We start from the raw sequence: 27,099 nt of genomic DNA, 5'->3' as shown, positions 1-27,099 counted from the left end.
GGTAACCTCAACTGTTTTCTTAATTCACCTGGATTTAGAAGGGTTTATTTATATAAGTTGCTTAGACCTGAACAGACTCAAAGCAGAGTCTGTAGGCAATACTCTGCATATCAACATCCCATACCCAAACCTAAGTCATCTTTTCACTGGGGTGTGCGGAAGGTCTGATTCTCATGTACTCTTGAAGCCCTAGGCAATAGAACCTGAAATCCTGATGCACATATACCCTAGGATAATTTCTCTCTCAAAAAAAGCAAATAGTGATTTTTAAAAAGATGACTCAATGATATTCTGAGAGGGTAGCAATCCAGTAAGGTTTGCATCTCCTTGGGAGTAACAAAAAGAAGGTCTTCAAATGCCTTTTCTGCAGAGACTAGTGTGAACCAAGAATCTGCCTGTCTGAATTGTCACCCTGTATCAACGTGGCAGCGAGGTGACAAAGTTAGCATTGCCAGGGCCAAGGTTTTCTGTCTTCATGGGAACAAACAAATGATCAGTCCTCAAAGATAGTAAAATGTAGCCAAGATAATTTGGCTTAAAAAAAATTCGAAGTGATATAAATCACCAACTACAACCATTGAAGATACTAGTAGCATATTGACGGTACATCCCTGGGAACATGCCAGGGCAAATTGGGGTGCAAAATACACCAGTTATTTAAAAATTGGTATGTTATAAGGTAAATAATTCAATTAATATCAAATACAAATAAACTTTTTATTTTAATTCACTAAGACTTCTTTTTAAGTTTTCTGATTTTATTGCTACTGGTACATAATTAAAGACACAATTATGGCCATAATAGAATTCCTAATAAAATTTCTAATAAAGCCAGAATGAAGGAGTGTATTACAGGCCAGACATGAGAAAGCATTATGATGTGTGGTAAAATAGTGACATCTATTTTTTCATTCTATATTATTTTACAGATTTTCTGAAGAATTTTAGTTTAAACTTAGCCTGCTGAAATACTGTTAAATCAACCTGTTATTCTTAACTCTGAGGGAGGAAAGAGATATGAATAATCAAAGTGATTTCTTAGCTTTAGAATATAGTTGTTGTTTTGGAGAACAAGCAGTTTTATTCTGATTATGTTTTATTAGAAGCCTTCATTTTCTGCCATACATTAGCTTTGGTAGTTACTAGATGCCAAGGGAGTGCAAATTTGAGAATAAGGATTTGGCATGGGTTATTTGCATGTTGAGAGTCAAGATTTAACTAAATTTTAAAACCAAACACTTCATTTGATCAATATCTTTTTAACCATTCTGTAGATTAATAATATAAATTCTCCAGAACTGACATTACTTTGCTATAACATCATCAGATCACAAGGTTAGGGTTGCCTTTTGTAAATGTTATTCACTTACTCTGAAATGTTAGGAAATATGTCATCACAGTTTAAATTTGTGATAATATACACAGAAGGAAAACACAGCTAGGAATTTTGGATTTATGCTTACTTTGCCAAAAACCATGTTGATTTTCGAAAACCTTTAGCCTTTTTTTTTTTTTGTTTTTTTGTTTTGAGGTGGTGTCTCCCTCTGTCACCCATGCTGGAGTGCAGTGGTGCAATCTCAGCTCACTGCAACCTCTGCCTCCTGGGTTCAAGCGATTCTCCTGCCTCAGCCTCCCGAGTAGCTGGGACTACAGGCACCCGCCACCACACCTGACTAATTTTTTTGCATTTTTAGCAGAGACGGGGTTTTACCATGTTACACAGGATGGTCTCGATCTCCTGACCTCGTGATCTGCCCGCCTCAGCCTCCCAAAGTGCTGGCATTACAAGCTTGAACCACCGTGCCTGGACTAGCTTTATTTTCATAAATCAAGGTTCTTAAATTCAGTTTGTAAGGAAAGCCCTTAAATGGTCAAAGGTTTGTGTTGCTGAATTTCAGAAACTCCATGGATGGACTTCCCAAACATAAACTTCCCACCAAAATAATGTTCCAAAGTGTTTAGTGCCTCTGTTTTATTTTAGTGTTAAGATTTTTTAGGTACTTGGTAATTATCTGCAAAATATTTACATACCAACAAATAGGAAAGCCATTGATAATTAATAGAAAAACACAAATCACAGTTTATGTTTATTTATATTTTTTAGTGTATTTGGGTGTTTAGAGTTGATTTTACATTGTGTATACTAACTATGGTAATAGATTATTTCAAGTTTACATGATTATAGAAATATTTTATGATGTTTGACATAGATAATGGTGGTTTCAGGGTCCCTTGTCTCTTGGTTGAGTTTTTACATCCCTGAAGAATTAAAAGATTGTGTCTTGGTGTCTATATATGGCCAAGAATTAAGACATTCTGATGTACAGTTTCATTTCCTAACTAAGGCGGAAGTGATTTTTGAAACAATTACTTTTTGGGAGAAAAGTATAAAATTATGAAGAAATAATGTGTAGGTTTGCTAAATGTTGTGTTCTTAAATCTTGTGTTGAGGTGTGAATAATTTTTTTAGATCTTTAATAGTTCTAAACTAGTGTACTGAAAGTTGGGATCATCCACATTGCTACTTAATTTGTTGTCCATAGGGTCTGTTGTCTTGGATGTTGGTGTTATAAATGTACAGAGTTAGGTAGTTGTCTGTGAAGAGTTTGCAGGCTAATATCAATGTTTTTGACGATGAAAAATACAGCATGAAAATTAAGGTTGGGGTATAGAGACCTTTTTAGAGCTATTGCTTTTTCTAGGTGATGATTAAGGTTGGGAGGCAGAAGTACATTGTGTCAAGGAGGACCTTTCCCTTTTATGCATGCACCTGGCATTTATCACCTTTAACAAAGTGCATGTGTCATGCTGTGCTGCTTGCTTAAGGGGGTGTATGCCTCCAGTCTGAGTCATGTTGTAACTGCATCAGCGGTCTTAGCCTGTAGCATTTTATTATTTCTTTTCCAAAGTTTATACTTGGCCTAATATTTAGACATTTTATAATTCTTTACAGTAAATGAAACTATACATCAGAAGATGGGCATACCTTTGGATTTAAAAAAAAAAAAAAAAAAAAAAAAAGGCTCAGTTCTTTAAGGTTTCTTATCCTGGATTTTCCTAACACTGTCCAAAGTTCAGGACTGGCTCCAAACCCATAAACCTGTGTTTAGCAAGCAAGAAACATAATCCCCAAATAGTTTAGTTTCTCTGGTTTATGAGTCACAATTTCATAAAATCATCAGAGTGCTTATTAATTTCAACCACATATAGTAAAGTGAAGAACCTTCAGATGAACTGAAGCAAGGATTCTTAGGCAAGTTGCCAGAGAGAGAGTTCTAGAGTTCTAAGCTAGCTGAGTAGCTTTGCTGAAATGTTGCTTGTATTTGCTACTGTGGCCATTTTATGATGGCTATAGAGCAACAGATTATCAAGAGAAAATGAGACAGATTTTTCAAGATTATGTGCTATGAATGAATCCTATTTTAGTGAATCTTTTAGTGGGGTTTATACTGCAACAAAAAATGTATGTAGGGCATTTATTTCTGGCAACTTTCATAAAAATTGTTGTGATGGTTGCGTATAAAAATTTCCTTATCCTTCAATAGAGAATAGATCCCAGAAACTTCCTAGAAGTAATCTATTCCAGATTTAACATTGCTTTGACATAAAATGCAGTTTTGTGTAGTTTTAAAATGCAAATTTAAAAATATAGGATATTGGCTAAAATTTTATCTTGAAGTCAGTTATATATTGATACCATAAAACTTACTAAATCTAGATATTTCAAGACTAACTTATGGTAAGTAGGAAAAATATGACCCAACCTTAAGATACTACAAGGATAAAATAAACTATACAAAATTGTTTGGCTATTTGGTACTAATACAACTAGTTAGAACATAATGATGTTTGCTATTCTTTATTAAGTTGTTTTACCTTTGCTTACAATAAAGTATTCTTCCTTATAAATTTGATGATTCAAAATTGGCAATTAAATAATATTAAAGAAACGGTATCCTTTTATGTTTTTTCTTTCTCATATATAACCATAGTCATAACATGTGTGATCCAGAATGTAATTTGCTATTTACACTTTGATTTCAGCTGTTTGCTTAGATTGTACCTGATGTATTTTATTATTCTATGTAAGGAATATGTCAACATCAAGATATGGTGAGTTCTTTTCAAATTAACACTAGAAACCTGACCAATATGAAAAAAAAAAGTCTAGCAAGCAAATGTAATATGTGTCTTTAAAAATACATAGCAATCATTCTGGATCAATAGTTAAATTATTGCTTCAATTAAGTCAAATTAGACTTAAAATTTTTTTCTTCTTGTATTACCCAAAAGAAGGCCCCACTCACCTAATTTTAAATTATACAAATTATACAAATAAATATATAATTGTAAATTACAGTGGTTATTTAATCCTTTAAAGGCATTAATTAGAAGAGAAAAATAAAATTATCCCTTTTTGACCTCTAAAATCTTTAGGTTGATCAAACACTGACCATTATTAGTACCATTTCAAGTTTCTTCCCTTTACTTTCATCAAACTGGGTTATTTATGTATGTTCAAATGAAATGGCTGTGCTTTCATGGTAATTCTTGTTGCTATTGACAACCAAAGCAGCCATGCAAGAAGAAAATGCTGTGGAAGGGAAGAAAAAAATTTATATTTCCTCCCCAAAGTTGGAGAGAGAAGGGAACATACAGTATGTAAGAAACAGGTAAGTAAAAATGTATCAATTTTAAAACTATTAGCCTTTCTTACTAATTGATCAAAAGTTTAAATTTTTTCAGATGTGTTTTCCAACTCCCATTTAAATAAAAGGATACTGTCTCTAGGAATCAGAAATTAATATTCTGGAAATGAAAAATTGGATTTGAAAGTACAGCATCATAAAAGGTCTGAAATATTTTAATTTAGAATTTGGACTATAGAAGAATAGCATAACTTCAATTATTGGTTAATATTTTTGTTATGAAATGTTTTTTTAATAACAAAATGGTGACTAAAATATTACTATTTTAAACATGTCCTAGATTTTTTTTTTGTTTCAGAAAAGCACTGAAAGTTGAATATGTGTAAGTCTCCGGGAATGTAACAAGTTGATAAATACCCAAGTCCAGCCTCCTTACAGAGAAAAGATCTGGAATTTCTTTTTTTGGACATTTGTTTTACAGCTTTCTACGTCTTAAGGCAGAGAATAGCCAGGATAAGGTGCCAGCTCAAAGGTTAGATGAACATATTTCTTGAAATAATTTTGGCTAACCTATGTCTTGAAAGGCATACCTTCTAAATAATTTTACAAAACTATAAACAAAACATTAGTTGTGTTTTTGAGTTGCTTCTCTTTAGGAGAACTATATTTCTTAGAGATGTGTTTATTCCATACATAATTATAGTAAGTTAATTTTAATTCAATTATTACATTAAACTTTTCCCTTTCAGTTGATAATTCCTTTCTTCTGTTTTATGAATCTAATAAATTGACCTCCATTCTAACCTAAAGGACAGTTTATGTTTTTAATACTTAAAGAAGCAAATATAAAAACAAAGTCCACCAAATGAAATTACTAACACTAGCCTATCATTAACCTGAGGGAATTATATTTCATATTCATTAATTCTCCATGGAACAATTCAGGTAAGAAATATTTTTATTGTATGACATATGTAAACAGTTATAATAGCACCTATGGGCATTTATGCTCTTGTTTTAGGTATATAAAGGGTTCCTTGTTTAAGATATTTTTGGCACTAAATAATGTCACTTATCACCCTATGACACTTTAGTGAAAAACTTTGGTGAAATATGTGGAATTGTAATGTTTAATGGAATTGGTTCTAAGAAGACAATGTTCTTTTTGTTTGTTTGTTTGTTTGAGACAGAGTCTTGCTCTGTTGCCCAAGCTGGAGTGCACTGGCATGATCTTGGCTCACTGCAAACTCTGCCTCTTAGGTTCAAGTGATTCTCCTGCCTCAGGCTCCTGAGTAGCTGGGATTACAGGTGCCCACCACAATGCCTGGCTAATTTTTTATTTTTAGTGGAGATGGGGTTTTGCCATGTTGGCCAGGCTGGTCTTGAACTCCTGACCTCAGGTGATCCGCCTGCCTCGGCCTCCCAAAGTGCTGGGGTTACAGGCATGAACCACTGCACCTGGCCTGACAATGTTCTTTAAACTGATTGAACAAACTATGACATGTCATGAAAAATGTTTTTAAAGCAGAATTTTAATAAGAAAATATTTGGGAACAAAATTGATAGTACTAGAAATAAAAGTTCAGCAATTTCTTTGTTCAGGGAGACTTAAAGCATATGTATCTTAAAGTTACTAGCAATTATAAGATTGACTAGTAGAGCTATGGCTTATGTTAGGGAGGCAATGCCAAGGAAACAGTAGAATGTATGCTTGGTCACCAACATATGACATAAGTCATAGGAACTGTTCCTATGACTTACCACCTGTGAGAAACTAGACATTTTAACTTTTCTGAGCTGCAATGTTGTAATCTTTAAATCTAACTTTGCAAGATTCTTACTGGTTATAAGGAGGGTGCCTTCCATAGTTCTTGACAGATGTTTGCTATTATTAGTGTGTGCTCAATATATACAATACAAGTGGAGAATTCTGAGCCGAGTTTTTCTAGGATCCATCTTAGGACAGATAGTATAGCATGTTATCAGATGGTTTTGTTTACCATAATCATGTTTTGGAAATAGTCAATTGGAAGTAGAAAAATTATTGAGTTATTCATTTCTAAAATAAAAACTTTCATGGGATAGCTGTCTGTGCTTCTGAACCGTTTTTTCCCATTTCTCTAATAATATCCATCCATAAACCTCCGAGTGGAACAGTTGTGGTTATCTAACAGTGTTTGCACTTGGGAAATGAATTGAAGGGAGATGGAATTGAATTGTGGAACGTTAGCATTTAGAGTTCCTATGATTTGTCTGGTAATTATTTGAGAGCTTACTAGAAGTAAAGAGCTAAGTTAGGTGCTGGGAAGATACAAAGGTGAATACGACAGGGACCCTTACTTTCAAGCAGTTCAATTTAGTAAGATGATTGGCTCTTACTCCTTCTATGATTCTTAAATAGGAATAAGTTAGGGATAAAGATTTGAGGGAGTTCAGGGAAAGAATCATTTTCTGCTGAGGAGGATCAAGGAAGACTTCATGGACTCAATGGTATTCAGTTGATACCATATATATAGTATCTATATATTATATATAGTATCTATCTATCGATATATATAGTATCAGTATATACTGATAGTGAGTGATGTGAATGCCTAGAGCGTCATTTTACTGGGATGATTTCTGCAGTAATTGGTCCTGGATCATGCAGGTAATAGCTGGCTCTCTCCATTCTCTCTCTCTCTCTCTCTCTCTCTCTCTCTATATCTAAATATATTATCTTATGTATATATAATACAGATTATAATATATAATAGATATTTATATATTATGTATTACTATATTTATATTTATAATAAATATAATATTTAATATAATATATAATATAAGTATATATTTAAAAATATATAAATATATTATTTATATATTATATATTATTATAATATTATATATATATATAGAGAGAGAGAGTATGGAGAGAGAGAGCCAGCTATTACCTGCATGATCCAGGACCAACTACTGCAGATATCATCCCAGTAAAACGAAGTTCTAGGCATTCATGTCACTCACTATCAGTATTGAAAGCCCACAGAGGAAGTCAATACTGAATAAGAGGCATGTTTTGGGAAAGGCATGTTTTGGTATAGGATTTTGTGAGAACATGTCTTAGGGGGCAGTAGCCCAGACCAGCAGTGATGGAGTGGTGATGGCCCAGCTGAATCTCAAGGGATAAATCAGTCATGTGAAGAGTATCCTGGGCACACAAAAAAATGCATTTAAAACTCAGGAGCCAGAGGGAGGAGCACATTCCGAGAACTGTAAGAATCTCAACCCAGCATATGTGGGATATATGTATGAAGGGCATCTGATGAGAGATGCAGTGGGAGAAGTGGGAAAGGGCTGACTCCTGGAAGGCTTTTGATATCATATTAAACACATTTGCATTAATCACAAAATTGTAGAGGAACACTGTAAAGATTTTAAGCCAATAAATTACATAATATTTCAGAGGATACCTGGTGCTAATGGATCAGATCTAGCACTCAGGTGAATTTAATTTTGCTTGGAGTGTTTGAACATTTTTTGAAATTCATGTAGTTGTCAGTGTTTCACAGGAGACATGGATATATAAGAGTTGGTTGAAAAATCAGTAGGTCTGCATTGCTGCGAGGAGTCTATCAGCTGGGGCCTCTTCAGTAGCTGGCCCATTTGGAAGAAGCATGTGCTTCATTTCCCTGTGGGGCTCACTTCCTTTAGTGCAAATGCCTGGGACCTGTAGGAAGTCAACCTGGTGAGAAATTAGGCTGCATTTTAAGTAGTGGTGGTGGGAACAAAGAGAAGGAGAGGGATTGAAAGATACTTAAAAAAAAAAAAAAAGGATGGACAGGCACACAGTGTTAGGGCAGCGGTGGGGCACATGGGCTTGGCAGACAGACTTGTTGCCACCACAAATTGTGTTTTTGAGAAACTTAACAGTCTGAGCTACAGCTTCTTTTTTGATAAAATATAGATAACAGTTCAGGATTTTTTATGAGGATCAAATGAGGAAACCCAAAGCATTTGACTCAGCAACTGGCTTATATTCACATTCACATTCAGTCACACGGTGGCTGCAGTATCTGTAATGCTGGTCGTGAAAGGTGAAGAAGATGTAATCAAGATGACTCCCAAGTCTCTGGGACATCATTTGGTGAGCTAGAGAACACAGGAGAAGGTACAGATAATGATTTCAATTTTGGATGTGTTCGGTTTGAAGTGCTTGTGAGACTTTGAAGTAGAGAGATTTGATATGTGCATGGATTGCAGGGTGAGATCTGAACAGAACACAGGCTATGATTTTATTTCTTTCCACTATTCTCCTACTCAAACCTTCCTTCCTTTTCCTTCATCAACTTCAGTCAACATTGATTATTGCCACAAGTATCTCCATGGAGGAACAGCTTTAACCCGTAGAAGAAGAATGTGGGATAGGTAAAAATCCACATCTGCTGAAATGTTATCTAATAGTTTCAAGTTCTTGAAAAAAAGTCTTTCCAGTTTACCATTTTGGTCTGCAGTTGTAAGCAACTAATAATTCAACATTTGTTTATATCAAGGGCTGAAAAAAAGTCATCCTCTACAAACGTATTTTCTTTTTTTCCCTCTTTTGGTTGCCTTTTTTTGGTTTACCTCACCACCACTCCTAACTCTAAGAAAATATTTGACTAAAAGTGAGTCATTGTTAATAGTGAATGAGTACTTTTTTTTTTTTTTTTTTTTTTTTTTTTGAGACATAGTCTCATTCTGTCACCTAGGCTGGAGTGCAGTGGTGCGATCTCAGCTCACTGCAGCCTCTGCCTGCCGGGTTCAGTGGACTTTCCTGCCTCAGCTACCCAAGTGGCTGGGATTATAGGCATGCACCACCATGCCCATATAATTTTTGGGCTTTTTTTTTTTCAGTAGAGACAGGGTTTTGCCATATTGCCCAGGCTGGTCTTGAACTCCTGAGCTCAAGCAATCCACCCACCTCGGCCTTCCGAAGTACTGAGATTATAGGCGTGGGCCACTGTACCCAGCCAAGCACATTTATTTTTTAAGTTTGTATTCTGTCCTAATACAATGTATTAAAAATAAGCCCTGCCTCAAGTCCTAGCCTAAATGCCACTTTTCTCCAATCTGCTTTCCGGATTTTCACAGCAGCAAATCTTCTGTACTTCCTCTACATAAAACACCTGCATGAAGCATATCTCACACTGCCCTATATTGTGGTTATTTATGGATCTATATTATTTGTTCTGCTAGACTATTAGTTTCATGAAGGTGGGGACTGTGTCTTATACGTCTTTACACCAGTGTAACAGCTTCTGCAATGCCTCGTCCACTTCAGTTCAGTACACTTTTGAAGGTGTAAGAGCTAGTCATTTCTATTTATTAATAAAAGGGATTTAAAAAAAAAAGATGGACAAGGTGTAATCTTAATAAACATATTGTGGTTTTCAGGAAACAATTTAATGAGAAAATGAATATATTTGTCTCCGTACCTTATGACCTTATTATATATCATAGATCTCTCTTGCTTAAGGTTCTAAAAAGAAATCAATTGATGTGCTTGAAAACATATAAAGGTAATCTGATTGTGCCATCTACTGCTTACAGACCATCGGCTGTTCACAACTGGGGGTAGAATCTTGATTATTTGAGTAGAAGCCTTTTCAGGCTGACATTGCCTTATCTGTTGAGGACTGTTTCTTGCTGTGGGCCCAGTCGCAGTGGACTGCCCTTGCATTTCGAGACTTCTGCTGCTTCATGCCTGTTGGCTTTTCTTATGCTGCTCAGTCTGAGTCAAAGGTCCTTCACCCATTCCTGTGGCGAATTTCTACTTATCCTTTAAAATTCAGCTCACATTTCCTCTTGAAAGTTTTTCCTGGTATCTTTCCTATTCCTGCCTCCCTGCAGAGAAATTCCTTCTTTATTCTTTTAACACCTCGTACACCTGTCATGTCTGTCTTTGTCAGGAGACTGTACACTACTTCAGAGCAGGTGCTGTGCATTTAAAGAGCTCAAAGTCTAGTGAGGGAGCTAGATAAGAAAAACAACTCTGAAAATATGGTGTAAGATATATATATTTAAAAGTAAACCTGTATATACATATAATTTATGATAGAAGTATGCACAAAGGCTTATGAAAGCACTGAAGAGGGTACAAACTCAGCATGAGGGATGAAAATCTTGGGGGTGATAATGGTCAAACTAACAGGTGAAGCCTGTCTAGATATTAGTGTAGCAGACAAGGGGGAAAATGGCATTCCATGTGAAAGTGTGGAGGCACTCGAGTGTATTTCTTTTTTTTTTCATAGAACGATGTTTTTATTTGGTCACGAAATAAGGCTACCAGTCTTAGTCGTTTTGACCTGATTATTTACATAAGAGCGGAAAGAGTGTAAATTTCTATACAGGCCTTCTTAAGTTGCCTCCCTGGATGTTTTCATAAGGAGTCTCAGATTGGACTTTTTTATTCCTCTGTTGCTGTCCTGAAGCTAGGAAGACAAGCCCAAGAAATTATCTCCACCAGATTTCACCTACAAATAGTATAAATTTTGGCAAGTTCTTCTCTTTTCAAGGCCCCCAAATATGCCATTTCCTGGACTCTCGTGTATTCTAAGAACTGCAATTAGCTGCTATATTTGTGAATGTGATTGGAAATGAGGCCAGTGGGATAGGCAAGGGTCACATCATGAAACGTGGTACTGAATGCCATGCTGAGTGTTTGAAATAGTATAATGAGCTAAATGAACATGACGAGGAGCCAGTGAATGAGTATAAGGAGCAGAATGGCATGCCGAAATCACGGGTTAGGGAGGTCCCTCTAACAACAATTCAGGCCTGAATTGAAGTCCACAATGTTTGACACAGAAAGACTGTTGTGCCATCACTTCCATGACCACTCCCTTATTGATGGACATTTAAGTTGTTTTCAAATTTCTGTTTAAGGTTCTACATCAGATAAATTTGGAGTAATTATCATTTTCTTTAGAAAACAAGTAAGCAAACTAAAAACACCGAAGGTCAAACTGACAAATCTGACATCATATTAGTCAAGACCCAGTAACAAAATTGATTTCATTTTAAAAATAATTAATGTATACTTCAACTCATGTATCAGTGACTCTTTTAAACACAGAGACTTTGGTTGCTTAAAGAGGTGATGATAGTTACATTAAAATTTTCTAGCCTTTTGTGATGATTCCCTAGCAAACCTGCTCAAAATTACAGTATCAGATCTTTAAAATATAATTTTCAAATAAAAGAAATACTGTAATGTGTTTCATTATATTCTGTGAATTCTTACATTGTGAAAGATACCTTTTATATATCTTTCAGATATCTATTAAATTTCCTTTTTGAAAGAATTTTTTTAGCACTACGTCTTTTTCAAACCTTTTTGACTTTCCTAAACCTATGTAATTAATCACTGCCTCTTCTGTGTCCTTAACATGCATCTGTTATCGGGACATCTTTGCTTACTTCTGTTTCTCCTTACTGGACTTATGTGCTTGAGGATGAGAACTTGCTCTCCTATTAATTTTTATATCCCCAATTTTTAATATAGTGTCCTAGATACTAGGGCATTTCCTCCTTGTCATACTTATAATCCTTATCATAATTAGCATTTTATTGAGCTCTTACTAATGAGATGGGTACTGTTCTAAGTACTTTATTTGGGTTTTCTCATTTAATCCTCCCAATAAACCTGTGAGTAAGCTCTATGAATCTTGTGAATTTACTGTTTTTTAAATTAAAAATGACAATGAGAGCAGAGAGAAGCTGTGTGATCTGTATAGGTCGCACATTTCCCGAGTGGTAGAGCTGGGATCCCAGCAGTCTAACTCCAGCATCTGTACTTGTAAACCTTTCTCTAAATTACATTGAAAAGTCAGCAACTACTCACAAGTTAAATAACAGTTGTCAGTGTATTCATGTTATTGTACTCCTTTTTATATATTTCTTCCATGTTTTGTATTAAAAAATTTTTAAATCCACAGAAGAGTTGAAGCAATAGGAACAGTAAATACCCGTATATCCTTATTGTTAATGTTTTACACATTTTCTTTCTCTCTCTTCCTTCCCCACCCGACCCTTCTCTCTTTCTCCCTCAGCCATTTTTAAGTAACCTACAGACATGATGACACTTCGTGCCTAAACACTTCAATGTTCATCTCCAGAGAGCAAGGACATTTACTTACAAACCACAATATCATTTCACACTTGAAACATTTAGTATTGATATAATGCTATGTAATAAACAATCCATATTTAGATTTCCCTAATTGTCCCAATAATGGTTTTTATGAATTTTTTTCTTTTTGGTCCAGATCCAATTACGAATCAAACACTGCATTTAGTTGACATGCCCCTTTAATTTCTTTAAAACAATTCTACCGCTTTTGTTTGTTTGCTTCTTGACAATGATATTTTTGAAGAGTCCATATCAATTGCTTGGTAGAATCCACCATCATCTAAATTTGACTGTTGTTTCTGCATCATTAGATCAGAACTAAATTTATTTGTAAGAATATTATATAGATGATGGTATGTTATGATATTCCTTTTGCACATATGTCAGTTTGTCCTACTATTGGTGATATTAAGTTTGATCACTTGATGAAGTGGTATCCATCAGATTTCTCTACTGAAAGACACCTTTTTTTCTTCATAATTAGTAAGTAACCTTGGGGTAATACTTTCACACTGTTTTGATATCCTGTTCCCCAACAAACTTTCACTTGGTGAAAGTTTTAACATCTATGGATACTCTTTCCTCAAATTAATTATTTCAATGGTGATTGTAAAGTTCTGTTTTTCAAATTTCGCCATTCCTTCTACATGTTTGTAGGCATTCTTCTTTGAAGAGGAGCTCAGTTGTCTTCCTTTTTAGAATCACTTCAGAACCATTGATTCTTTTTTTATTCAATTGTTATCAGTAACTACTATTATTCTTCTTGATGCTCAAACAATCCCAAATCTAGTCAGTGGAACTCCTCCAAGCCAGCTCCTATTCTTTTCACATGTCTCTACCATTCTTTGAGTACTTAATTGCTTTTTGCAACAGAAAACGTATTCTAGCCTCCCTCCCCTAGCCCTCATTCCTCATTATTAGGGAATGCAATATTTAGAAGCAAAGATCCAGGTGCTAGCTGTGGGCATTGCTACTGTTACTCTACTAAAAAAAAAAAAAAAAAAAAAAAAATTCCAAATAAATAGTAACACTTTCTTATGTGTTCTTAAAGTCTTATTTGGCGTTAATCTAAATTCTACTCTAGCACAATGAAAACAGAAAGAGAAAGTTAAAATTTCTAGTAAACTGAAAACAACAATAGTGCTCAGAGAATTTCTTTAAGTGAAAAGGGAAAGTGCTTAATTATGACAAATAAAACTTAGCTTGAGATGCACATATGCAGATGCTGCCACTTATTTTGGGGGAGACACTTCAGGAATTTACATAGTGAGAGATCAAATAGATACTTGATAAATGTGTCTGAATTGGATGTTCCCAGACACAAAAATAAAATGAGTTATTGACAGCTCTTGGGAGACAACATTATAAAGACTGGACACTTCATTTAACTTTATGTTCTGAATTATCATTGAGTAATTGACATTGATATTTGACTATGGTTTGTGGTTAAGTTCTTAATTGCAATGATGTTAAATAAAATGTGAAGCCCAGAGCAAACAGCAACAAAAATTATAGCAATACTTCAACAGAGATAACAATAATATGCTGCCTCAATGGTTCAGAATCCAGCATCTACATAAAACAAGCAACAGGGTAATAAAATTATTTTCTTTTCAAATATTCTGGCAGAGTTACTTTAGTTTTCTTAAGTTATAGATTGTGGTCTTAACTGCAACTTTTCCCTCCTTTTAAGAAGTATTTAAGTTATGTGAATGTTACTACTTTTATGTTTTTAATCATTATTAACATTATCTACCCCTCTCATCCTTTCCTGCTTAGTATTTTGTTATAATTAAATGCACTCAAAATTCTGGACTTTCTGGTCTTTTTCTGACCACCAGAAGACGTAGTGGATTGAGCAGGGAACTGGGATAAGACATTTTTTCCTGAAATTGGTCAAGTCACTTAATCTTTTGCATTTTTACTTGTTTACTTGTAAAATGAAGATAGTGTTCCTCTCTCCTGCCTTATATGGATATCATGAGGATAAATTCAGTCAGTCATATAAAATGGTTTACAGTTCTGTATTCATGAGGGCATTTACTATGTCTTATAGTGATAACAATCAGAGGCATTGTTATTCAGCTTTTACTGCAGCAGGAATTTAGATTTGACCATCAGATAATTGACACTATAGTACAGGGTATTAGGAAAGCTGGAAAGATGTTTTCCCCTGGGGATCTTGGACAGTAGGATTCTTTCATCTAAGTTTTGTTCTGTACATGTTATGCGATGGCTCAGGGCACTTTTCAGTGGACCACTGTAAAATTTCCCTCCATTCCACCCAGGTCCTATTAATATAGTAGTGAGTTGTTTCATATTGCTTTCAGCAACTTCACTCTTCCAAGGCCAATTACCATTTGAAAAAGTCATTCCTTATCATATTTTCTTGTTCTCCTCAAATGAATTTGTCCATATCTGAATTCTGTGAAGCTTGTTGGGTGTAATAACAGCTTTGTGAAGTCTTCCAGTTTCATATCTATTTATTCTTCTGCCCTGCCCTTGCATGTTTCTCTGCCCCCTTTTTTTCTGTGAACATAACCTGGAGGACAAGGTTTTTCGTTCTGCTTTTAGTGGTGCCATGTCTGCATAATAACATGATGTAGATTGAAAAAATTACAAATGATTCTTGGAATTCTAAAGGTAATCTTATTTATATTGAGAAAATCCTTCTCAAGCTACTAACTACCACTGAGATTGGATTGGCTTTTCCCTTGTTACTTTTCAGAGCCCCCATCTCCTTGGGCATCTCAACATATCCTTAGTTTTCAAATGTTGGCACTTTACTCCCGGCACGATTACCTTACATAAGAAACATTATAGGATTGTTGTGGGAGTTTAATTTTCTCATAACTTACTTGATAATTCACTGCTTATGTTAGAGTTAGAAACTATTGTCCAACTCTCAGAGACCCAGTTACATCAGTTAGGATGGATTTTTTTTTATTTTTATTTTTTATTTTTGAGACCAAGTCTCACTCTGTTGCCCAAGCTGGAGTGCAGTGGCACAGTCTCGGCTCACTACAACCTCTACCTCCCAGGTTCAAATTATTCTCCTGCCTCAGCCTCCTGAGTAGCTGGGATTACAGGCGCGTACCACCACACCCGGCTAGTTTTTTGGTAGAGATAGGGTTTCACCATGTTGGCTAGGCTGGTCACGAACTCCTAGGATGGATTTTTAAGACTAAAATTTTAGATTGCGATCAAACAGAAGAGGCTTGGACATATGATGTTAAATAGTTACGTTTGTTTTGCCAGTTGAAACTTGTTTCTTTTTCTAGTTAAAACAATCACTTAGAGGTTATTTTCAGGGCACTTTGGAGATTATGCTACAGGAATGTTAAGAGAGCAAATTTTGAGTGTGATTGCCCATTTGGACTTAATTCTGGCAACTGATTTTGGGGGAAAATGTCTGTCATTCGTTGATTATCTGTTATTTTTACCTGGACTTTATTTAAGCCTTATTAAGTTGCTAAACCCTATTTGGATGCTAGTGATAGCAGACCATCAAATATGGCTCAAACTTCTTGTTCCTGATCCACACGAAGGTCAGAGAAGCAATGCTGCCTTTTCTGATAGCCAGTAGCACCAGCAGGCACGTTGTTTACTCCAAGCAAGAATATACTCTATTTTTAATACTTTTGAAGACCACTGAAAATGGATCATTTATCCTTTTTTATTTTTTTGAGAAGGAAAGGATGACCTGCTATTCACAGAGTAATGCAGTTTGCTGCAAAGATTGGTTTTTGCTGACCCCTGAGAGCTCACATTACAGTGGAGTGTGTTATTGGAAGGTGGGCCAGTTTATACAGAGGTTGGGAATTACTTTTCTCTAGTTTTGAAATGGTTATGCACTTTCTAATCTAGATGTAGAAATTTACTTACTATTTACTTAGATGTAGAAATAAAGTTTCTTTTTTTACATTCCCCTGAGTATATGGTATTGTAGGTATACAATACATTTGACAAGTTTTATTTCTGTACTAGGATCTACTCATAACACTTCTATCCTAAATTTGTATCAAAAGGAAGCCTTTGCTGGCTTGATAATAAACACAGACGAAGTCCAGATTCCACAGCCTAGTGATCAAGGAAAGTCAGGAATTGTATTTAGCTACGAGTAATGTGACACAAAGAACAGTGCCCTAAATTGCTAGGATGGTGATTTAGGGTTAATATTATGACTTCTTGCTCTACCCTCTTTCCATTCTCAAGATCATCTCATGGTCATAAAGAGGCCACTGTGGTTCAGTCATGACATGCACATTCTAGGCGAGAGCACAGAACAAGCCATGTTTTTCAGCCCTCCTTTTACACAGCATTCCAAAGCCCCACCCCATCACTTCTGCTTTCATCCCATTTAGCCAGAATTTAGTCATGTGGCTGTCCATATCTGCCAAGGAGAATAGAGAATATAGTTTTCCATTACTAACACATCCCCCACTCAAAAAAAAAAAAAAGCCATTCTATATTAAAGCAGAAGGGAAAGAGATATTGGTAAGAATGCAGCTGGCCTTTTATGATCTGTCTCGGCCTTTCTTTTGATCTCATCTGCTGTTTTAAGCACTTTACACTGTAGCCCCACGAGAACACTTTGCACTCACTAAGAAGCAGTCCCCTTTACTGCCCCCCCCCACTTTGCTTATATTCTGAAAGTCTTTTGTCTCCTATTCCACTGCTCTTACCTCTAACGCACTGCCTCTAACACACCGACCTGCCGTTGTAGTTATTACACACCCTCCTTGGTTCTTTCACCTCTCTGTCAAAGCCCTTGTTGTGGTTTAGCTGAGATAGTTTAGTTCTACAGCTAATTTTTCATACCCTCTGTGACTCTCTAATCCCCCACCACACTTGCCTACTATAATACATTATATATAACAAATGATTGATATATATTTATTGAATTCCATTCCAGACCTAATGCCAGCAAGATAACTTTGTGCTATAAAGGAGAAAATCTTTTTGTGCAACAGTTTCCAAAGGGTTTTCTTTTTCTAAGAATAAAGAAATTGACTATATCAACTTTAGAAGTATCCTACCGCATTTAATAGCCATTGGCTAATCTAAGGGTTCTTGGTTACTTCACTGAATAGCCTATCAGATGGAACTGCAAACAACAGTTTGTTTTGAAATAGGACTCCCTAAACATGGAAGAAACATTAACAGTCTTGGCCTGTTGGAATGTGTGCATTTGATGTGCCCAAGATTAGGGCACTCTGCTTGAGAACAAATAACAAAAAGGGGAGAGGAAACAATAAAAACTTTGTTCCTATAAAGCACCTGAAAGTACTATAAATTGATGGTTATCAAGCTGGTCGGGGGTCCAAAGGCTACAGCCTGGGGGCCTCAAGTTTAATTGTTTTATAAAGTGTACTAAATAAATTTTTTTGTATTTTTAAGTGGTATTTTTAAAACTACTTTTTCATGCTTTGAGAGAGTTTTCCAAATTCCAATTATTTTAAGGGGTTATTTCCTGGACTTGCACTTAACGATTTTGAGACATTTACATTTTTTTCAATATGGCATTCTGTGTGCCTCAGTGATACATGGTTATTCAGGTTGCATGAATATACATATATGTGTAGATTTATGGAACATCATCTTTTTAGATTAAAAATAATTTTTTAAGCTGATATTTCTTGGTGATAGAGCCTAGAAATTACATAGAGTGGCTTACTTCTGGGACTTATTTTAAACTGCACATGAACCATCCGCCAAGTGTACAGTTGGCTAAAGAGTAATATTAGAAAGGCCCTCCCGGACAGTTTATTTCATTTCACAGATATGAACACAATTGTTTCCCTTTGAATTTAATGCCATGTTTAAAATCAGATTTTAAGAATTTTCCAAGGGCATTTCCCTATCGTTTACACGCTCCTCGTCTTTTCTTTCTGCAGTCTTTTATATTAAATACCTCCTACACAGCACTGTCTAAGGATTTGTGGTGGTACAGGGTCCAGTTGGGATGACAAACAGGCAAGGAAGACCTGAAACTAAAATTAGCAAAGAAGCCCTGTGGAATGGAAGGTGAGGGAAGGGTCAGTGAGAGTTGGGCAAGGAAATGTAGAAAACAAAAATAACATGCACGTCAGTTTCGCAGCAGTATAGAGTCTTAAAGGAAACAATGTTTGATAATTATCAGAGAGGAAACTGGGAGCATATCCCAGAATGGAGAACAGCATGGGTTAAAATGGGTAGGAACAGGTGTCAGGGGCTTCAAAATTCGGGGTCATTGTTGAGTCCATTGCCCTTGGTCTTCGAGGACTATCTGCTTTTCACTCAATGATTATTGAAGCTCATTTCTTCCTGTCACCAACACAAATCATACCTTCTTCATGTCAGACCTAAACTATTTCACTGGCCTTGCAACTGTCCTCTCTGCCTCTAAACTCTCTCCAGTCCATCCTACATATCATCACCAATGCTTTGATAAGATTCCCAGAGCTTTGATTTTTATCAGGCAGTTCTCCTGATGATGATAAATGTATGGAAACTTCCCATTTCCTAGAGATAAAGTGCATGTTTCTCATTCTGAAATGTAGGGAACATAATCACCTGATACCACACACCTGCTTGTTTCTCACTCTTCCTCCACCATTTACCCATGTCTTTAGCTTAATGAGCCCCCTGTGTGTCTCCTAACTAAACAGCGGCTTACTTGGCTGTGAAATATTCTTCTTCTTGGGTAGTCTGCTCCCTTCTCTGTCTACTCAAGCCTCCTCTATGAGGCTTTCTGCACGAATGTATATGGATTTGCTTGTGAGATGATTTCTTCACAGATTTCATATTGCTGATGAATAAATATTGTTTTGAATAAGAAACGTGGTTTCATCTTTTTATCTAGATTGTAGACTCCTTGAGACCAGTCCCATGCTGTACAATTATTTTTCATCTATTATAGTGTCTGGCATAGGGACATGCACATATTTGGTACGGAACAGGGTTTCCGAGTCTGGCACGATGACATTTTGGGCTGGATAATTTGTTGTTGTGGCAGGTTGTCTGAACATTTTAGGATGTTTAGCAGCATCCTTGGCGCCTATCCACTAGATACCAGTAGTATCCTCTCCCTAGTGTGAGAACCAAAAATGTCTCCAGACATTTCCAAATTTCCACAGGGGTAAAAAGTACCCCCCAGCTGAGAATTATTGATAGAGAATAAGCAGAACAAATTCCAATTAAGCAGTGAAAATATTTGAGTGATGGTTTACAGTATTTTCAAGTCTTGAGAAAGTGGAACTCAGTTGTTGGAAAAGAGTAAATGTCAAACTGAGAACATCCTATTTGCTATGTTAGGGCATAGAAAGGCCATTATAGATTGAAAAGCAGTTGTAATGAATGTTAGGATTAAGAAAGATCAAGATACAGAAATATCCTTGAATTGAAGTCCCAAAACAATGTTGTTTTAGTTTTTGTTTCATTTTGAATCATTTCATACTTAGGAATACTATTTCTAGTAAAATAAATATTTTATGTTTAGTTAGAAATTTATCTGTATTTCATACATACTTAGTACTTGTGGACTAAGAACTGCTATTTGAAGTATATTTGAGAGATTGAGTTTGAAATTGTGGGTGCAGGACATTGTAAAGTTGTAACTATGAACAAATATCAGTTATGCTTATGCATAGTTTTACCTAGTTTTTCTTTTATTTGACTATTTGAGTATTGTCCTTGAATTTAAAATTCAGCCTCAACTGATACACACATCCACACATATACACACATAACACGAGTGTGTGTGTAGCTTACAGAATGTTTATAGGAAACTGATTTTGTATATTTTGGCTACTTTGTTGTAAATTCTCTTTTTTTTCTTTTATTATTAAACTAATACACGACATTAGTGCTATATGATTGGTGTTTCGCTGACCTAGAAATAACGCATGCCATCTTCTTTTCACAGCTGTGTGCCAACCACGATGCAAACATGGTGACTGTATTGGGCCAAACAAGTGCAAGTGTCATCCTGGATATGCTGGAAAAACCTGCAATCAAGGTAGGAAAACAGTCTGACATAAATACACAATCAAAGACACCTCTATTACTCCCAAATTAAAAATATTCTTATCTCAAACTACTTTCCCTAGCTATTTTTCCACAAAAATGTGAGCTGCCATTTTGCTGATAAATAAAAATGTGTTAATGATAAATGTTGTAAAATTTTTTTTATCAAAGGACAATTAAATTGTATCCTCTTATTCTCTGATACTAATTCAAATGTATTTTGAAGAAAAGAATCACTGCATCAGTAATTTAGAAGCCTTCTGGTACTCCTTGTTCTTCCACTAACTAGTTGGAAATCCTTGGCCAAATAATTAACCACCTCAGACCCCAGGTACTGCTTCCCTTTAATGCCAAAGTCAGGTAGGGGGTTTGATTTGAAATTTGGAGTTTCCTCCTAACTCTGAGCCCTTTGATTCTGTGATTAAATCTCCCTTCAACTACTGACCACTTTGGAATGTTTCCATGATAAATAAAAATGATTAATTTAGCAAGCACTTTTTTTAAAACTCAGCATCAGTTGTTTATAAAAGCAAATATTTATTCAACACTCATAGTGCCGCAGGTATTTTATATGTATTATCCATTTTTATCGTTACAACAACATTAGGAAGTAGAGCATTATTTATTATAATTAAGGTATAATCTATTAATTGTTAATCCATTTTTTATTTGGAGAGACTGAAGGGTAGAAATATTAAGTGTCTTGCTCAGGTTCACAGAGTTAGTAAAAGAGCTAGCATGTCAACTTAGAACTATGGCCTATATAATCCATATTTTTTCTACTATCTTAGTTTTGGATGAAAAAATATATTTGGAAATGTGATCCTTGAACTCATGCTAACAAGTCAGACAAGGCTTGTCTTGTTAATTAAATTCAGTAAAAAATTTCCATTATTGGCCGGGCGTGGTGGCTCACGCCTGTAATCCCTGAACTTTGGGAGGCCGAGGCAGGCAGATCACCTGAGGTTGTGAGTTCAAGACCAGCCTGACCAACATGGAGAAACCCTGTCTGTACTAAAAATACAAAATTAGCTGTGTGTGGTGGCACACGCTTGTAATTTCAGCTGCTCAAGAAGCTGAGGCAGGAGAATCACTTGAACCCGGGGGGCGGTGGTTGCGGTGAACTGAGATTGTGCCATTGCACTCCAGCCTGGGCAACAAGAGCGAAACTCTGTCTCAAAAAAAAAAAGAATGGAAAGAAAAATTTCATTATTAGGAATTAAACTAGAAATAAAGATTAGGGTTAGATTTCACTAAACAGATAAGAGTCAAAAATAAAAAAGATGAGTCAATTTTTACTTATTTCTTAAATTATACACCCTATCATCTTAAATGTCAGGTGAAATAATGATATGGTGTCTAACTATCCCTTACATACTTACTTGACCTCATCTGATACAGAAATGATATTGCTGAAATACTACTGTTCTTCAGTGTCTGATACTTATTTCAAGATATTCCTTGAGGTATGTCATGTAAACTAGTGATTTATAGACACAGTTTTTTTTCACTATTTACTTTTATTTTTTAAATTTTACTTTAAGTTCTGGGATACATGTGGAGAACATGCAACTTTGTTACAAAGGAATACATGTGCCATGGTGATTTGCTGCACCTATCAACCTGTCATCTAGGTTTTGAGCCCTGTATGCATTTATTTGTCCTAATGCTGTCCCTCCCTTTGCCCCCTGCCCTGACAGACAGTTGTGAAGTTCCCCTCCCTGTGTCCATGTGTTCTCATTGTTCAACTCTCACTTATGAGTGAGAACATGTTGTGTTTGGTTTTCTGTTCCTGTGTTAAGACACAGTTTTTGCAATCATCCAGAACGTTGATTTTTGAAAACATACTCAAAATGGTGGTTCATGAACCATCAGATGGAATTATTCATGAACCATCAGATGAAATCCACACTAGCAGAAATGATATGTCCCAATGGTAGAAGTTGCTATTCTAACATGTGTTCTTGTATTATCTGCTATTTGATTTAGAGCTGATTTTCCCAATGCTTGTTTTCTCTCTTATAATACTCTTTTTAACTTGAAATTTACCAAACATACCTGCATAATCTTTTTAAATAAGTGGTGCTCTTATTATCTCAGTTTGCTCTTTTAAAAAATCCACTTGATTTTTCTTCCCCAGCGTAAGTTTACAGGTAGCAGTGTGTTAGGTTCTGGTTATTGAATGCCAATGTTCATCTTAGAATCTCAGTATACTTCTTTTTTTTTAAAGTGGTGAACATAAGCCCTCAGATGTTTCATTAATGTCAGCACTGTAAAACGTTGTTGTCCAAACGTGAGGATATAAAATATAAAGAAGACGATTAAAAGAAGTCACTTTTGAGATTGCAGAGAAATTCATGTAAATTTCTTTGCAGGAGGTGCATCAACTTTAACATGCTTCAAAGACATGCTAAAACTATTACTGAAACAAGGGTTCATTACTGGATAGCTCTCATTTTCAGAAAACCAGTTTAACATGTACTTTTTTTTCTGTAACACATACCTATTTCTCTAAAGAAAAAATCAAATATATCAAGTTAAAATCTTGTTCTCCAAAACCATATTCCTTAAAGAGAAGAGGATTTGATTAGTAGCAAAATGGGATTTTACACCTGCAAAAATAGTGCTGGCACTGAAAATGTAATTTCAAGTCCAGTTTTAAAAATAAAACTATAGCTTAAAATAAACTTAGGTGTTGTAATCATCTCTTATTTTGCCCTCCTCACAAAAAAAGCAGTGTGACAGGTTCCTGATGGCTAGGTTTATGCTCCTTGAGAGTAGAAACCCTTTTTGTTGTCTCTCTGATTTCTAGGTTCCTGAAAACTATTATTAAAGTGACTTGCACATGGTAAATGCACACTAAATATGTTAAATGAATGACAGTTTCATCTAATGGTTCTTAGTCCTGAACACCGTGGAAACTGGAAAGAGTTCCACAGGTTCTTGGTACAGCACCTTAGAGAGTCTCTGCATCCATAGACTGAGGGCCCTGTCAGGATAAGGGAAGCTGCCATGTGTGGCCTGGTTGAGTGTGAGAGCTGCCTAGAGACTCCCATAAAAGTTGTTAGAGAAAATGGTTGATAGTGCCTACATAGCAGATTAACTTAGACTGTTTTCATTCAGGCCCACACATTTTAATAAAGTAGAAAATACGCTTCACAGATAAGGGAAATCAAAGAGGCTCCGTTTTTCTCGAGGAGAGAAATGTCAAAAAGAAGTAAATTTAAAATAACTTTACAGAACTGGAAATTAGCTTTTGATTAAAAGCAGCTTTAGGTATATGACAAGTTTTCACTGAGAATTTTGTAGCAAGTTATGTGCTTTAAGAAATAACCCCCTGGAAACTTGCATCATGGCATAAACAGCTTGAATAAACAAGTGCTTAACCAGTGCCTTTAGAGCTGCCTGGGAAACAGCCAGAATACCAGGGAAAGCTGCACTTTGGAACTGGTTTAATTTAGCAGCCTTGCCACTGGCTTAATGTGATCTGCTTTTGGTGGCTTGCTCTTCCCCACTAAGTCATTTTCTGGATTTGTTACACCTAGAACTGTTATGAAATTACAGGCTTGGACTGATCATTAACATATTCTATAAGGCACATGTTACCTTTCAAAGCAGATGAAGTTCTAACCCGAATTCTGGCAAGATTCTCTTCGATCATTTGCTTCCTTTACTTTCACTTTTATTTATGCATATTTCCCTCCTCCTTGAGTTTCTGTACCCATACAAACCTCTTTTTCCCCCAGCCAGAAAAAAAAAAAAATATTATTATAGGAAATAATCTTTTTATAACTTTTCCATTGGGGAGTGATTTTTAGTATGTAAATATATCATTGCATATTCTCAGAAATGAAAGACATTCTTAGGAATTTACAGTGTACTTTGTAATAATTTCAGAAGAAAATATTTACAAATGTCAATTCCTAATGTTTTAGTATGGTTTATATTTCATATGTTGAATTCTTTATCATAAGGAAAGAATTGGAGTCTTGTAGGTCAGAACCAGATACTTATTTTGTGGACTAGTTACATCTGAAAGTTGATTGCTTTGCTAAGCACAAAAATCTAAGAGCTTTAACCCTAATATTAAGGTGGATACCTACAGCCTTAGTTTTTGAAAGATGTATGGTTCCTGCCAGGCACGGTGGCTCACGCCTGTAATGCCAGCACTTTGGGAGGCCGAGGCAGGCGGATCACGAGGTCAGGACGAGACCATCCTGGCTAACACAGTGAAGCCCCGTCTCTACTAAAAATACAAAAAAAAAAAAAAAAAAAAGCCGGGCGTGGTGGCGGGCGCCTGTAGTTCCAGCTACTCCGGAGGCTGAGTCAGGAGAATAGCGTGAACCTGGGAGGCGGAGCTTGCAGTGAGCCGAGATCGTGCCACTGCACTCCACTGCACTCCAGCCTGGGCGACAGAGTGAGAATCCGTCTCAAAAAAAAAAAAAAAAGAAGATGTATGGTTTCAACTCCCAAAACCAATGTTCATTTGATCTGGCCATTTAACTGGCTGTTAATAACGTAATGGTGTTGAAACAGAACGTGATTGTCAAGTCTCAACTCTCTACTTTGAGTTTCAACCATCTTATATTTTGGTAAACGAATAATGGCAACAGTTAACCTTTTTTTTTTTTTTTTTTTTTTTTTTGCATAAAGCTTCTTATGTATGTTCTAGAAACATACTTTCTTACGTTTAAATGATAATATTGACGATCTATTATGCTGTTATGTAAATAAAATCTTTATGCAATTCATACATTTGTTCATAACTTTGTAGTATTTTAAACTACTATTGTACAACGTGATAATGTAGGGAAACAAATCTTAAGTTGGTCGTTTAAGACTTCAGTGTCCTTAAATAGAGCAGGTGGATTATAAGCAATATTTTTATAATTTGTTTTTTGTTTTCTTCCTTCTGTTTATGACTAAATAATACTTTTTAAAATGATGATCTCTTGTTTGGAGTTTTTAAAAAAATTGTATGACAATGGATTGCTCATTTATAATGTGTGTGTTGTCCTTGGAAAACAAGATGACAGTGATACATTTTTAAGAAAATTAAAGGAGAAGAGAAACCAGAAGAACCATAAAATAAACTATTGTTTATAAAGTATCTAATGCATTATTTTTAAACTCTACCAACTGTATGTAATTGTTTAATATATACTTGTAAAGATTTTTAGGGCTAAAATTGACATCAGTTCAAAGTTGACTCTTATTACCTTCTTCCTGGTATGAAGACGAGCACATCCCAACTCCTCTTGACCAAGGCAGTGAACAGCCTCTTTTCCAACCCCTGGATCACCAAGCCACAAGTTTGCCTTCAAGGGGTGAGCGTGTATTGTCCCAGGTGGTCTGCTTTTCCCACCTGCATGGCTTCCTGCAGTTATGTCACTTCTTGCAAATGTTCTGAAGACTAGCGCAGGAGTGTCCAGCCTTCAGCCCTGAGCATGTACAGCAAGCAGCAGGAATTGCCACCTGGTGCTGATTCTCTGTGCTCTGAAAAGTATGGAGCTCTACTGTCCTTTTAATGCATCGAGTATCATTGCTTTTCTTTTTCTTTTCTGAATTTTGAAATATTTTCTAAAAATCAGATAGCAAAACAACTTTTTTCATATGTAGGCAAACTGAGGAGTTCCAACGCAACTGAAATTGGGGATTTGATGCCCTTTGCCAAGTAGATTTTGGAAATCAAGTCCTCTTCCCCACTCTCGAGGTATAGAGTTTTAGGTTACCTGAAAATCAAAGTATACATTAGTGACCTTCTTTTGGTATACATTGTGTAACATCAGATAGCCTAAGTTCTGATTCCAAGATGGCATTTAGTTGCTATTTGATTATAAGCAAGTCATTAACCAATCAGTAACAGGGAGAGAGTAATTCCTGCCCTATTCGCCTGTGGGGTTGGCGTAAGAATAGAAACACCGAAAATATTAATGTCTTCATCATGCTGGAAAGCTTTGTAGGAAAATAATGTGTAGCATAATTTTACAGTTCCTCTTCTAGGATATTTTATCTGTAACCCATTCATAGGTTTAAGAACTTAGAATAACTGAATTAAAATAGTTGAAATTATTAATCATTGTCTCTGCTGAGAGGAAATTTGATGCTTTTGTATATTTTCTGCACAAGGAATTAGGGCAAAAGAATTAATTTCAGTCCCTAATAATTTAAAAAATAAAGTTATGGTAGTTGACATATTGACATGTTTGCCTATGACTGCCTGATTTTAGCACCAAAGCGGAGAGACAGTCCAAATGTGTTAAATGAAAGTTTATGTAAAAAAAAAAA

General features: G+C 35.6%; 1 protein-coding gene across 4 annotated transcripts in view; it reads left to right on the top strand.

The window, feature by feature from the left end:
- NPNT (nephronectin) overlaps positions 1 to 27,099 on the top strand; it is a 76,566-nt gene that overhangs the window by 12,132 nt on the left and 37,335 nt on the right. Inside the window, exons 3-5 of one of the 4 annotated variants that reach the window (XM_009207315.3) lie at positions 5,131 to 5,181; positions 20,711 to 20,803; positions 26,049 to 26,138. In XM_009207315.3, the coding sequence (XP_009205579.2) occupies positions 5,131 to 5,181; positions 20,711 to 20,803; positions 26,049 to 26,138 (234 nt within the window). The remainder of the gene's footprint in view (positions 1 to 5,130; positions 5,182 to 20,710; positions 20,804 to 26,048; positions 26,139 to 27,099) is intronic. The other 3 variants (XM_003899056.5, XM_003899057.5, XM_003899054.5) reach the window with 3 other exon arrangements.

Source organism: Papio anubis, chromosome 3, assembly GCF_008728515.1.
Source record: "Papio anubis isolate 15944 chromosome 3, Panubis1.0, whole genome shotgun sequence".
NCBI lineage: Eukaryota > Metazoa > Chordata > Mammalia > Primates > Cercopithecidae > Papio > Papio anubis.
Note: the sequence above shows the minus strand (reverse complement) of the source record. Positions and strands in the feature narration are given on the sequence as shown.